This window comes from Zalophus californianus, chromosome 1 (genome assembly GCF_009762305.2).
Source record: "Zalophus californianus isolate mZalCal1 chromosome 1, mZalCal1.pri.v2, whole genome shotgun sequence".
Taxonomy (NCBI): domain Eukaryota; kingdom Metazoa; phylum Chordata; class Mammalia; order Carnivora; family Otariidae; genus Zalophus; species Zalophus californianus.
Genome location: NC_045595.1, coordinates 110,383,381 through 110,397,368, shown reverse-complemented (window position 1 = coordinate 110,397,368; position 13,988 = coordinate 110,383,381). Strand labels below are relative to the sequence as shown.

The following is a 13,988-nucleotide window of genomic DNA, read 5'->3' as shown; positions in this document are numbered from 1 at the left end:
CTTCTAAAAGTAACAAACATCAAACATTCATTTATTGAGTCACTCTCCCTGCACTCAACACTATAAATCTTGTTGCTTTAATCATTGGAAAACAAGCAGGCTAGGATTTATAAAAAGTAGACACATAGTAGTTATACTGCTTTTCCTCATACAAAAGGAAACAAAAGTGTTTTTGGAAATAAATAGCTTTAACTGCAGTGGGAAAATGTTAGCATAGAGAGGAGATGAGGCTTAATTAAAATATAAATATGGAAGCGAACCAGTGTTTTTTGTGTAAGAAGATTGGTGGGTGTGGTTGTGTGCGACAATACACCCAGCTTGTTGACTGGGCAGTCCTCCACGAGTCAGCTGATCTTTTTTCCTTCCAACCCGATTATACTGCTTACCCCATTGCTGCAGTGATTTGGTCACGTGTTGATCTAACTAAATGGAGGAGGGCAGGGACGGGCTTCTTGTTCATCTCAACATCTCCGGTCCTGACACAGTGCTTGCCACAGAGGAGGGGCTCCACCAGTATGACCGTGAGGGAGGAATCTGAGCAACCAGGGCTCCACAGGATAAAAAATAGATCTTTTCAATGTTTCCGATGAGCACAGACACCCCCTCTTTATTCCAGTACAACTTTGTGGATAGTCCTGTGTGACTCCTCAGTGCTTGTGGTTTCCACACTGTTTCCTAATTCACCCCTTCACATGTCTAACAAGTCCCCCAAGTTACCCCTTGAAGGTGGGGACCGTCGCCTTCTTCCCTGGATCCTCAGCGCTCAACACAGAGCCCAGCACTGACTAGATACTCAATAAGTATTTGCCAAAGAAAAGAGCTTTTCTGCACAGATTAGGGAGCTATTGTTTTTATACAGAAGTCACAAAATTCTCTAAATTTTCCTAAAGCCTATTTATTTGCCATCTCCCAATGCTATAACCATTGTACAGGTAATGCTGGGGATAGGAGCGGTCTGCAGGACTGGCCCTGAAGCCTCCAGTTGGCTGTTTGCTGCTAATGGATTGAAACTCAGGCAGCACCTATAAAGCCATGGACAGAATAAGTCACATTTCATCTCTGGACTTTGTCTTGGACTGCTTTAGCATCCAAGATCACTATTATAATTTAAACGTCAACATCTTTGGCTCAAAAGAGCAGCACAGTCTTTTGATATTGAGGTTGAGATCTTTAAACTGTTGAAGCTAAAACATTTCCTTCTGAAACTACACTGTGATGTGCTGTACTTTTAGTTGCTTAATGTGAACACCTGGAGTACTCGAACTGCCACTCTTCCCCCACCTTGATTCACCTAAGTTTGCATTGTCCTGTTTTCATTTGACAGAGGGGGTACATATTTTTATGATTTTTCTATAAGGCATTTTACTAGCAACAGGAAAGAGCTGCCCGTAAATTTTATTGCACTTTTCATTTCTATTTAAAAGGTCTATTTAAAAGCCACACACCTGGTCCGTTGATCAGACTTTGTTGATCTTCCCTTATGGCTCATTTCACCCATTCAACAAACATTTATTGAGTACCTGTCATGTGCCAGGCTCTGTGATGAGCTACCTGAGTTTCAGTGTCCGAGACATTCACAAATCACTGGTAGCTTGAGGAGTGTTTTGTAGTTGGGGTGCCTCCCTCAATGACTGCCTCAGAAGCCGTGTTTGTACCTTATGGAAAATGCCTCTCCTGGTGGTGCATGACAGGAGCTGGTCATAGCACTTTACTGTTTGAGTCACTGTCATTGGTCTTACAAGTTGGCACATGACCCAAGTTTGGCCAGTCTTCCCTGGACTGAAGTCATAAGGAAAGACAGCTCTCTATTCTCTCACATTACATGTCTGTAAGGATGTAAACCTGCAAAGCAGTTTTCCCACTCCTGACCTCATGGAGAGGACCGGTTTGCAGTAGAAGACAACGTCCACATTGAGAGAGAAATAGAGGAGATGGAGAGAGTCCTGACAATGTACAAGTCTATGGTTGGAGTCAACCCTGAGACCATCTCCATTCCATCCTTTCCAGCGAGTATTTATATGTTCCCCTTCTTTGATTAAATTAGTTGAATGAAATTCTTTCACTTGCAACGGGAGAATTCTAAGACTCTGTAAGAAGTGTTAATGGAATAATAGAGGAAGATGCAAATAATCCAGTTTTATAAAGTGAGGATAGGCTTCATAGAGGTGAAGATAGCCAAGCTTTGTCTTTAGTGATGAGGAGGGCTTCCATCACAAGATGAAAAGGGCATTTCTGGGAGGCAAAGGAGAGTACAGTGCTTTTAGATGAACAATACAGTGACATGGGGAAAGACAAGAATGGAAAAGTGGGCACAACTTATATCCCAAGGGTATTTCCTTGAATGCTTTTCTGTGGGTTTTGGGTTTTGTCCTATAAGCAATGACTGGGAAGTGAATAACAGATTTTAAGCAGGGTTATGATATGGTCAGATTAGTCTTTCAGAAAGATAATTGGTCACAGTAATGGGTAGTTGACAAAAGGGGAAAAAAATTAGGGAATGCAGACAGGAGGTTACTTGCAGCAAAACAGGGAAGAAATGATGATGGTCTGAACTGAACAAGGGCTGTGCAGGGATGGGCCACAGAGAGTCAGGAAGTGGCCTGGAGGAGTGGGGGCCCTACTAGACAAGAGTGAGGGAGGAGAGGAGGCAGTCTGACATAACCCTTGGCTTCTGACTGGGATGGCCAGATGGAGGGTGGAGGAACGGTTAACCAAGAAGGAAGGGTAAGTTCTGGGGGGTGATGATAGATTCCACTAGGCATGACTAATGCCCACGGGAGATGTCTAATAGACACGTGAAGTAGTACTGTACAGCTGAGCAGTGAAGAGGTGGTGACAAAAGATTTTAGAAGTCACTGTTAGAGCAGCAGACCAGATGCAGCCTTCCAGAAAACCCCCAGGTTGTGTTACTTTCTAAAAGACCTCCACCCAGATAGGTATTTTTCACACTGCCTTATCTTTCAAATACAAGTTCAGTACTTACAACAGCCTGAAATGTCAGTGTCTATTTTATTGGTATAACTTAGAATAGCTAATGTGAAACACCAGCCATTTATTCTGTTTGGGGTGGGGGGAGGTAAAAGCTGCTAACTTATTTATCTTCTTGCTTAGCTTTCAATCTTTAATTTTTTTTTTTTTTTTTTTGCTTCACTCTATTCAAGTTTCCCCTTTTTTTTTAAAGCAATTTTATTTTTCATTTTAAGTTGACTCCATGCCCAGTATGGGGCTCGAACTCACGACTTCTGAGACCAAGAGCTGCATCCTCTACTAACTGAGCCAGCCAGGTGCCCCATAAGTGGCATTTCTAAGTACACATATATTAGAATGGAAAAGACTAAGGCTAATGATTTAGGAAGGCTTGAGAGTCTGTGGAGCTGTAAAGAAGCTGCTTTGTGATCAGAAAGAGGCCTTTAACCTGTTGAGAGCCCTTCATGTTTATTGTTAAGGATGTTTCAATAGATGTTGACTTTATCAAAGTCAACAATAGAAACATTTTTCTGAGTTGCTTTTGGACTTAGCCACCTTCAAGTATTTTGTATCTCCTTGTTTTATTATTATTATTTACTTTCTCTCTTTGTTAATGCATTTGTGAATTTTTTTTTTTTTTTAGCCGTTTGTAAGCTTTTTCCAAATAGTGATGGAGGTCAGCTAATCTTACACTCCAAATACAGTACAGCTACTTCTTCCTCCATTAGAAACCTGGGTGTGCAAGGAGACAAAAATGTCTTGGGGGAGATAAACAGAGCCAGGAAACCTGAGTTCTAGTATAAACTCTATTATGAGTTTATGCTCTTGGATTATTATCTGACCTCTTTGTGCTCAGTTTCTACATCTGGAAAGGTTTACCCTCTTATAAGGATAGTCAGTACTCAGCATATGTGGAAGTACTTTGAGTTTTTTTAAAAACATCTCTGAAGGGGCGCCTGGGTGGCTCAGTTAAGTGTCTGCCTTCAGCTCAGGTCATGATCCTGGGGTCCTAGGATTGAGCCCTGCGTGAGGCTCCCTCCTCAGCGGGGACTCTGCTTCTCCCTCTTCCGCGGTGTGCTTGCGCTTGCATGCGCATGCGCACTCTCTCCCCGGCTCAAAATCTTAAAAATAGTCTCTGAAAGAATGTAAGGCAACATGCTTAGCTACACCTGATTAAGAGTCATCTGTATGCATTTATCTTTGTGTGGATTAAAGGAGATGAATAAAAATGCTTAACAATGCTTGGCACATAGTAGATGCTCAGTAAAATCGCAGTTTTCAGTGCTTCCCTTTCTTCTTCATTCTCTTTTTGCCGTTCTCCGTTCATACCTTCTTCCCTAAGATGCTTTTAGTTTTTCCTTTCTAACTTATTTAAACTTGGTTCAGAACAATGCACAGTTTTCAGAAGCAAGACCACAATTAATATTCTAGGATACTTATATTTTGTGATAATGCCAAGCTAGAAATAGGCATGTCACCATGCTTTAGGAGATATTTATATTATTTTAGAGAACAAACTAATAGGTCAACTGTAACAAACAGAAAGAGTGGGAGACCTAGAGCCTCAAGAAGGTTCTGATTAGTGAAGCACACAGTCGTCCCAGCAAGTTGATTACAGGGTTGGTGGTTTGGGCCTAACTTGGGCTGTCCTCCCGCTAACTTTGTGCTGATGTGATGGAAGCAAGAGGCTGTGTCAAACTTCTACTTCTTAGGGGTGTCTGCCATGTCTGAATTTTAAAAATGCCAATATTCTCTCTCCCTTGACATTACCATTTGTGATTCTAATGTTATTACACATTGTCTCAAGTTTTTAAAAACAGGTTGTTAATGAGGGATGTTTGGAGTACTCTCCAATAAATTAATCATCAAGATGTTCTGAATGGAAGTTATTTTATGTCAGTGTTGTCAAATATCTTTATGCTTCAGAGAAGAATTTAAACTGTAAGACTACGTGGCCAGTTGATCTCTGCGAAAAACACCAGCCTTGAGCCGGAGTGCAGAATTGCCTGGCTATGTATCTTGCTTCCTGAACCCTCCCTCTTACCCAACACCCCCACACAGTAAACAACATCAATCCACCTTGAGCCCCACTCAGCTACAGTTGGTTTGCCCCAATTGTTTTGCCAAGAAAAGTAAAAATAGATCCTCTTATAAAGAAAAGGGATTTTACATTTCATCAATTTCCAAGGAGGGATGAAATGCCTTCTTTAACATAAGAATAAATAACAGTAGGGATTTGAGCCCTATAAAACTAACCAGGGCACTGGGCATTTCCCCCCATTCCCCAGAGGAGGAGAATTTTCTGTGTTGACATTATGGATGCCTGACTGACTGCTCCGGCCTGGAGCAGAGGTCTCCTGGTGGCTTAGGGGAGCCTGCCTGAGGACACTGGCCACGGCCGCGCTCTGCCTGAGCCAGGAAGCACAGGCTGCTTCGGAGCTGTCCTGTTCAGTCTTCTTCCGTCCCTCTCTCCCATCCCCAGATGCTTTTCTAGAAGTGAGGGAAAATACCTTCAGTGAGGCCCTAGAACTCTCAGGCACTCCATTTCCATATTTTCCTGAGATGATTCCACAGGCAAGTGGAGACCATGTCATTGCTCCAACTCCTACAGAAGAAAAAAACGGAGTAAGTTGCTTGTGCAAAGGGAGAGCAAAAGTGTGGGAGTGTTTATTTATTTATTTTTATTTTATTTTATTTATTTATTTGACAGAGAGAATGAGATAGAGAGAGAGAGCATGAGATGGGGGAGGGTCAGAGGGAGAAGCAGACTCCCTGCTGAGCAGGGAGCCCGATGCGGGACTCGATCCCAGGACTCCAGGATCATGACCTGAGCCGAAGGCAGTCGCTTAACCAACTGAGCCACCCAGGCGCCCCAAGTGTGGGAGTGTTTAAAACAGGACTTGGTTAGTTACAGGAAAAGTTAGTCAGATAAGTAAGTTAATACCAGCAGACGTCTCTCCATTAATATTTATTTATTTAATTAAAAAAAAAAACTGAGAGAGAGAGATCACTAGTGGTGGGGAAGGGCAGAGGGAGAAGCAAGCTCCCCGCTAGCAGGGACCCTGCTCCATCCCAGGACCCTGAGATCATGACCCCAGCCGAAGACAGACACTTAACCGACTAAGCCACCCAGATGCCCCTAAAATTGAGTTATTTATAGGTTGTGCTTCATTTTTATAAATCAGTTGAACAGGTACTGTCAGTTATACGGAGCGGGTCTTGTTTTCAAGCCAAACAAGCCTAAAAACGTGGCTCATTCTTAATTTGCTGATGTCCAAAATGGATGTTTCTTTTTATACTCAGAGACAAACACTGACTTGCACAGGCGAATGCTTCAGTGTTTCACTTGTCCCCTGAGTGCCTATATAGAGCTTGGTCCATAGCGGCACTATGCCTTCCGCAGAGTAAACACATAGCTAGTGCCAGCAATTATGAGGGTTATTGCTGTTGACTTTTGTAATCTTTTTTCTCCTTACCCAGCATTTTCCTGCTCTATTTCTTAGGAACCTCGGTTTTTTAGGAAGAAAGTTATCTCTGGACACTGTTGTGATACATGAGGCTGAAAATGTGGCTTATTCATGTTTTTTTTTTTTTTAAAGTATACAATGTTTTCTTTTTTTTTTTTAGAATTTATTTATTAGAGAGAGAGAGAGATAATGAGAGATAGAGAGCACGAGAGGGAAGAGGGTCAGAGGGAGAAGCAGACTCCCCACTGAGCAGGGAGCCCGATGCGGGACTCGATCCCGGGACTCCAGGATCATGACCTGAACCGAAGGTAGTTGCTTAACCAACTGAGCCACCCAGGCGCCCCTATTCATGTTTTTTGTATGTCCAAAATTCTTATGTATATGTTATATACATAAGAATATATATATACACACACACATACATATATATACACACACACATGCATATACACACACACACATATATATACATATATTCATTTCTTTCCTTTCTTTGAAATTATTACATCTACCTACATAGACATGTAGTGCTAGGCTTGTCAGGCAGTCTTGAACTCCCCATGTCTAACTTAGTTCCAGGCACAGAGTAGAAGATATAGATGTATAGATGCATAATTGTTTTTGGAAAGGCAGTTATAATCTACTTGAAGACGCATGCTTTGGTTAGAGAAGCACCCTATGGAAAAAATGAGTTTATTCATTGTTTCTGCCCTTCCTTCTACATGCATTTTTTGAACACCTCCTGAGTACAGCTTGTACACCACAGTTTACAACTGCTTGGATTTCATCAGTAATACCCTATAGACTACCCTGTAGGCACATCTGATTATTCTGTAGTCAGAAATGGGTAGTTCTCACAATCTCTATGTTAATTAGGAACATTAAGGAAAGCATCTTGGTAACACTTTTTTCCGGATCACTGATACTCCTATTGTTAAAAATAATCAGTAAATTTGATTGTGAAGATTACCTATTTTATGGTAGAGCTCTGGTAGCTGAACCTCCACTTTCTCTCTCTGAAAAAGATGGTACTCAGCTTGTTCACAGACCGGTGGGATCATATTGAACTGCCTTGCTACAGAATAGGCTTCCTAGGGAGAAATAAGATTGTAACTGAATTTATACTCATGAGAAATAAGGCTGCTCTATGATTTATATGCATGAGAAAACTTCATTTCAATGAAATCAGTACAAACCAAGAAACATGTAGGATGCCAAATAATAAGCAAAGTTGTGACCATCAATCTCACTAAGAGCAATATCAAATGAGGGAAATCCTTATTATTCTTTGGGAGGGTCTGGATTGAGTAAAGTCCAGGGCAAATTAGTCAACATGAGAACCATAACAGCCCATGACAATATCCATAATTTTGGTTCCTAAAGAAATAAAACTCAGACTAACATAGACAAATGATGTGTCATTAGCGTGTTATAAACAGTATAGTTATTTAATACAGTTTTTAAAAAAGGAAGCCAGACTATTTTGTTCATGTATCTCATTAGCTGGGAAATTCATTGTAGCCTCTTGTCACCGAAGAACATGCTAGAATATGATTCCTGCTAGAGACCTGCACCTTCCCTGTTGTATTCTGAGCTGATGAGATCCAGCCCCCATATCTATCTCTGGAATGACAGAATTGATCGTAGCATTCTAGTGCCGTGGTGATTATTAGGAAAGTTTGCAAAAGGTCTTGTAATTTACACATAGTATCTGAAAAACAATAATAAAGTATTTAATGGCCATTTGAAAACAAAAATGAAATTACCATGATCTCCATAGCACTCCACCGCGAGGTCCCCCAATACATCGCCATTCCTTGGTTTATCACATGTGTCATGGCTCGAACAATTTCTATAGAAGGCCAAACAGCATTTCATTAGTTTCTTTACTTTTCAGAGTTATGTGATCTTTTTTTTTCCCTGACCAAAGCTTAGAAGTTTAATGCAATTATTTGTCTTATTAATATAATTACTTTGACATTGGTGACTAAATAATAGTCTAACATGAAATATTGATAGTTTGGAGGCTGCTGGTACTTTTGGGTAAACTGACTTTCCATTTTCAGTTTGCAGTACTACTACTAAGTGATATTAAAACACAATGACCACTTTAAGTTCTTCCTTTACTTTTATTACTTCATGGTTGCTGCCCTGTAAAAGAACATATGATTAACCTTTCTTAAAGCCTGGGTACCTTACTAAAGTGAGAAGTAAGAGGAAGCACTGATTTTGACTTTGCAGAATGTAAGGTCACTGAGGATAGAAGGCCTCTCTTTGTGTGTTGGATTTGCAGAGCTGGGCCTCACACAGGGTGTCTGTGTAATAGAGATGACTCAACAACAATATGTTTAGCAGAAAGATAAACATATTAAATGCTGCACAAACAGCTGAGCCACAGTGGCTCCCAGCCCACAATGGTACACCCTGTCCTTGACCACTTCGAACTAAATTTTATTCTGAGACATCCATGTAATGCACTTCACCAGGGCCTGCTTTATGGCCCCATGGAGTTTGCTCATCAGCTTCTTTCAGCTTGACATCACATTGCCTAAACAGGAGAATGAATCCTTTCCATGGAGAGCTGGAGTTGAGCTAATCCTCTTGGCACCAGCTAGATGTGATACAAAACCAGAAAGCATGGAGAGCCTCAAGTTCAGTGGCATGAAAAGTCAAAGGCACAGCTGGATTTCTTCCACAAATCAGGTCAAACACCCACGATGCCAGGTCATTTGACATTTTCAAAGGGTTGCAGGCCTCAGACTTCTCTGTGTCCTACTAATACCTGTAGGGTACAAGTCCTTCAGAAAAATCAAATCCTTGTCTCAAAGTTGAGTTGAGGTGGATGTATTCTCATTTCATTTCTCACGAGCAGGTACTATCTAAATTGGTAGGTGACAGGATATAGAATGAGACAGCCAGGGTTAGGGACCCGGCTTCCTTGCTTGTTTGGCTTTTAAATTGCCCTTGGTTTCTTTGTTTGGAAGATGGGAATGCTTTTCCTCACCATTGTCTACTCAACAGAGGTAGAATTTGGCTTATAAGAAAAATATTTTTCTTTCTTGGAGAAAGACTCCCAAATATCAGGCTATTAGCAACTAAAACTACAAGTTCCTTTTCCCTTTATAAAGCGAATGAGATACAAAGAAGTTCTATGAAACATTTTCCTTTTATCATACAACTGGAAATGAGTGCCTATGGAAGTAGAACATTTCTGGAAGTAGAGAGCCATTATTTAAACCTCTTCCCAGAAGCACTCACTCTGTTTGGACCCCTCCATGGTCACACCAGCCCCCTTCCCTTCACACCCTGTTTCATTTAGAGCTGAGGAGTCCATTCCATCAGCAGTATTTATTAAGCGTCTGCTGCGCTAGGTGCTGGGGTTATTGTGGTCAATCAAACATGTTGGTAACCACTGGTGAGGTTAACAGAGAATAAATGGAATCCAAGCCCCCCACCCCGTCTCTATTCTGCAATCAGTAAGATGAGCACTGGACAGTTTCGTGGCTTGTCAGCACTGAGGCTTTGACAAGAGCAGTTAAGATGAAATGGCGGTTGTGGCTCTTTCTGTACCTTCATTCACTTATTCAACATGCACATACTAAAAACCTAAAATTTGCCAGGGACTATGCCAGTTGCTGGGTTCATCTGTGAGCAAAACAAATACGGAGCTCCTGGACTCAGGGAGTTGAAAGCGGGAGATGAGGATGTACGCAAGGAAGTAATTACAAAATGTGAAGTGTTGTGAAGAAAACAAACAGGGTATGAGATAAGGAATGAGGTCAAGGAAGATCTCCCTGAGGAGTAATGTTTAGGCATCAAGAATAAAGGAGGCAGCCGTGTGAAGAACAAGGAAAGAGCATTCATTCTAGGCAGATGGAACAGCACGTACAGGAGAGGGCTTAGTGAGGTCTGGCAATCAGAAGGCAGCCCATTGTGGAAGGAGATGAGTGAGGAAGGAGGAGGGGGGTAGAAGATACAGTTGGCAGAGGGCAAACCATGTTGTTTGTATGTTATTCAAAGTTTAGTGGGAAGGCAACAAGAGGATGTAGTTTACATTTTATAACACTATTTCTGACTCGGCCGTAGGGAATCAGTTGGGAGGGGGAGGGCTGGAGGGAGCAGGAAGATCTTTAGGAAGGAACTATAGTATTCCAGGCAGGAGATGAGAGTGGTGGTAGTAAAGACAGACAGATACAGATGGATTCAAAATATATTTTGGTAGAATCCACCAGGCTTGAGGATGGACTGAATGTAGCAAGTAAGGAAAAGGAAGGGATCAAGACGATCTCCCAGATATCTGGCCACTTACAGGGATGAGGAAGACTGAGGGAGCAACAGGTTTTGGGAGAAAAATCAAGGGTTCCTCTTTGGATGTGCGATGAATGGAGATGCCTGCAAGATACTAAGGGGGAGATGTTGAGTAGAAATCAGTGGAGATGAATGACATGGTCAGCAACCCAGGCTGGAGATGACATATTTATCACCTATCAGTCTATTAGTTGTCTTGAAATTCACAGCAGCAGATGAGACTATGTAAAGAGAGTCTGCCGAGGACACAGAAAAGGTTCTACAAGCCAGCCCAGGAGTCAGAGAGAGCACATGGCAAGGTTCTGGTTCATCCGTGGCCAGAGGAGCAGGAAGGAAGCCAGGTCATGGGATGTTGCAGAATCAAGAACAGAGTGCTTGGAGAAGGAGCAGTGCCCACAGAATGGAACACTCTGAGCATTCAGATCAGAGGGTACAACACAGTGTCCACTGGCTTTGGCACACGCCAGGGAGGTCCTTGCAGGCCATGAGAAGAGCCGTTTCAGTGTCAGTGGTGCCATGGGACCACAGCCAGGTGGGAGCAGATGGGAAAAAGGGGTGGGGGTGGGGGAGACGGGCTTTAGACACAACCTGAGTAGACTCTTCCCAAGTTTGGAAGTGAATGAAGCAGAGAAATGGCGCAGTAGCTGAAGGGGTACTTAGGGCCAAAGGAGAGTTTTATTTTAAAGATGGGAGACATAAAAATAAGCCTGTGTGCCATTGGGAGTGATTTAAAAAGAGAGTGTTGGTGATGATCTTGGCTGGAGGCTGGGGCCAGAGGGAGAGGGAGACTCGATCAAGTGAGATGGAGGGGGGGCAGGTACCTGTGAGGTGCAGAGGACTGCATCCAGATGGCGGAACTCTGAAAGGTGTGTTGAACTCATCGTGGGAAGACATGGGAGCTCCCGTGTGATGAATTCTATTCTTTTTTTTTTTTAATTTTTTAAATTAACATATAATGTATTATTTGTTTCAGGGGTACAGGTCTGTGATTCATCAGTCTTACATAATTCACAGCGCTCACCACAACACATACCCTCCCCAGTGTCCATCACCCAGCCCCCCCATCCCTCCCACCCCCCACCACTCCAGCAACCCTCAGTTTGTTTCCTGAGATTAAGAGTCTCTTATGGTTTCTCTCCCTCTCTGGTTTCGTCTTGTTTAATAAGCTATCAATCAAGTGAAGAAGAGGTGGGTGTGGTGAGAACGAATGATTCTGAGTATGGACGAGCGTATGCGAGACTCTCCAATGCCCCAAATACTTTAGTTGGTGGTAATTTCTTGCTCCCTGATTGGTTGTGCTTCTGGCTCTGCAGAGAAGGGTTTGGCAGAATGAAGAAAAAAAATCAAGTAGTTCTTATCCTTGGAGGAGGCTGAAGCACTGAATGCAGGGAAAAAAGGTGGGAGAAGCAAGGGGCCGCCGCTGGAGATTCATGTTGCCACAGATTAAAAATTAAGCTTAATGGATGTTAAAATTTGTTGTTGGTTTTTTTTTTTTAACATCAAAGAAAAATCCCCCAAGTTGTTTAGCTCTGTAGCAGGAAGTGAAATGGGCTTTTACACAATTCTATTTAAGGACACAAGAGGGCAGCATTGTTGAAAGAAAAAAAATCAACGGAGTCTAGCTGGTTTTACTCCTGTCTCATGGAAATGCATTTAAAAAGCATCCTCATCAGAGCATCAGAGCATCAATTCCAGGTGGGAAAAGGATGTCTTTGCCCTTTGGGCAAAAGACATGCAAACAAACATGATTAAATCAGGTAACCCAGGACTGAATGTGACTCCCTCTGCTTTTCCAGGAAGCCTTAGGATCCGTGGTTCTCAACTGGGACTGCACATTAAAACACCTGGGAGCTTTAAAAACTACGCTATCTGACCTCCACTGAAATTCTATTATAGCAGAATCTCTAGGGCTGAGTCCCCATCATCTGTACTTTAAAAACTCATTCCAGACTTTTCTAGAGTGCAGCCAGGGTTTAGAACTACTGTGCTTGTCTATACCAATCGTCCTCAAGTATGGCCCCTGGGCCAGCAGCATCAGCAGCCCCTGGCAACTTGTTAGAAATGCAAATTCTAGGGTCTTACTCTACACCTACTGAATTACAAATTGGTGGGGAGTGGTGTGGGCAGCCTTCCAAGAATTTCTGGTGTGTTTTGAGAACCACTGCTTTATACCATTCCCAAGTAAGCCATTTCAGGCTGTATAAACTTCCTCCTGCATTTCCTCTTCTACTCTTTCATCTAAATGCTTCATGCTGTAATTTAACCTTTAATTATTTGCTTTAGTACATATGCAAACAGTCACTATGCATACATGGGTACATGCACGCACACACACATATATATACACACACTTTGGTATGAATTGAAATCACCTGAGGAATTTGATGAAAGGCAGAGGTCCAGATCCTAGCCTACTCCAATGAGCCTAGGCCTTTGTGTTATTTTCATTGGCTCTAAAATCCCAACATTTGAGAAACACTATCTGAACTATTGAAAAACTTCATTAAATCTTCCCTGTGCATGCCTTTCTAGGTTGAAATAATCATTATTCTGTGACCCTCAGGCCACAGAAGCTCTCTCTCATTCCCTGTATCCTTAGCACAAAGCCAGCCCTCTATAAATGCTTCAGGTCAATTTCGTTCCTGTGAGTATTCCATTTCCTCATTTGTAAAGTGAGGACGATATTGATCCTGTGGAATTCTTCAAAGCTTGACATGAGATAATGTGTGTAGATCAATTTATGAATCTAAAATTGTAACACAAACTGAGTAAGAAGCAAGCAGGATGTGGCCCTGGTTGTTTCTTCTCAAATAGGCTGTTTTTAACATTTTAGTTACAAAAAAGAAAAGAAGTTGACATTCTTCTTTCAGTAATGTAGGTCATCTTTGTTTTCAAATATGCATTTTATGCTAAAGTACTTCATAAAACATTATTTTGAGTGCAAAAGGTGTTGATAAACATTTTTTTTTAATTGACCCTCATACAAAAAAGATAGTTGCTAACATTAAACTGTTTTTCATGGGAAATGTTCCTTTGAGCTTTGAAAGTTGTGAGCAAATAGTTACACTGCATGAACAATAAACCATAAGAACTTCAGATAAAAGTATGCAGAAATTAGTGTTTTGATCAAAGAAAATGGGCTCAATCCGGCCATAGTGACACAGAATGATAAAAACAAAAGAAACCTTAGAGATAATCCAGTGTAGGTTCCTCTTCATTGTTTTAAGGTATAATTAAAAGCCTCAA

General features: G+C 41.8%; 1 protein-coding gene across 6 annotated transcripts in view; it reads right to left on the bottom strand.

Moving 5' to 3' along the window:
• The window catches only part of KCNAB1 (potassium voltage-gated channel subfamily A member regulatory beta subunit 1), a 398,382-nt gene that overhangs the window by 16,437 nt on the left and 367,957 nt on the right, over positions 1 to 13,988 (bottom strand). For all 6 annotated transcript variants that reach the window (XM_027587681.2, XM_027587679.2, XM_027587682.2 and 3 more), the window contains exons 9-11: positions 8,201 to 8,286; positions 7,405 to 7,525; positions 5,478 to 5,572 (exon numbers count right to left, since the gene is read on the bottom strand). In XM_027587681.2, coding sequence (XP_027443482.1) covers positions 5,478 to 5,572; positions 7,405 to 7,525; positions 8,201 to 8,286 — 302 coding nt within the window. The remainder of the gene's footprint in view (positions 1 to 5,477; positions 5,573 to 7,404; positions 7,526 to 8,200; positions 8,287 to 13,988) is intronic.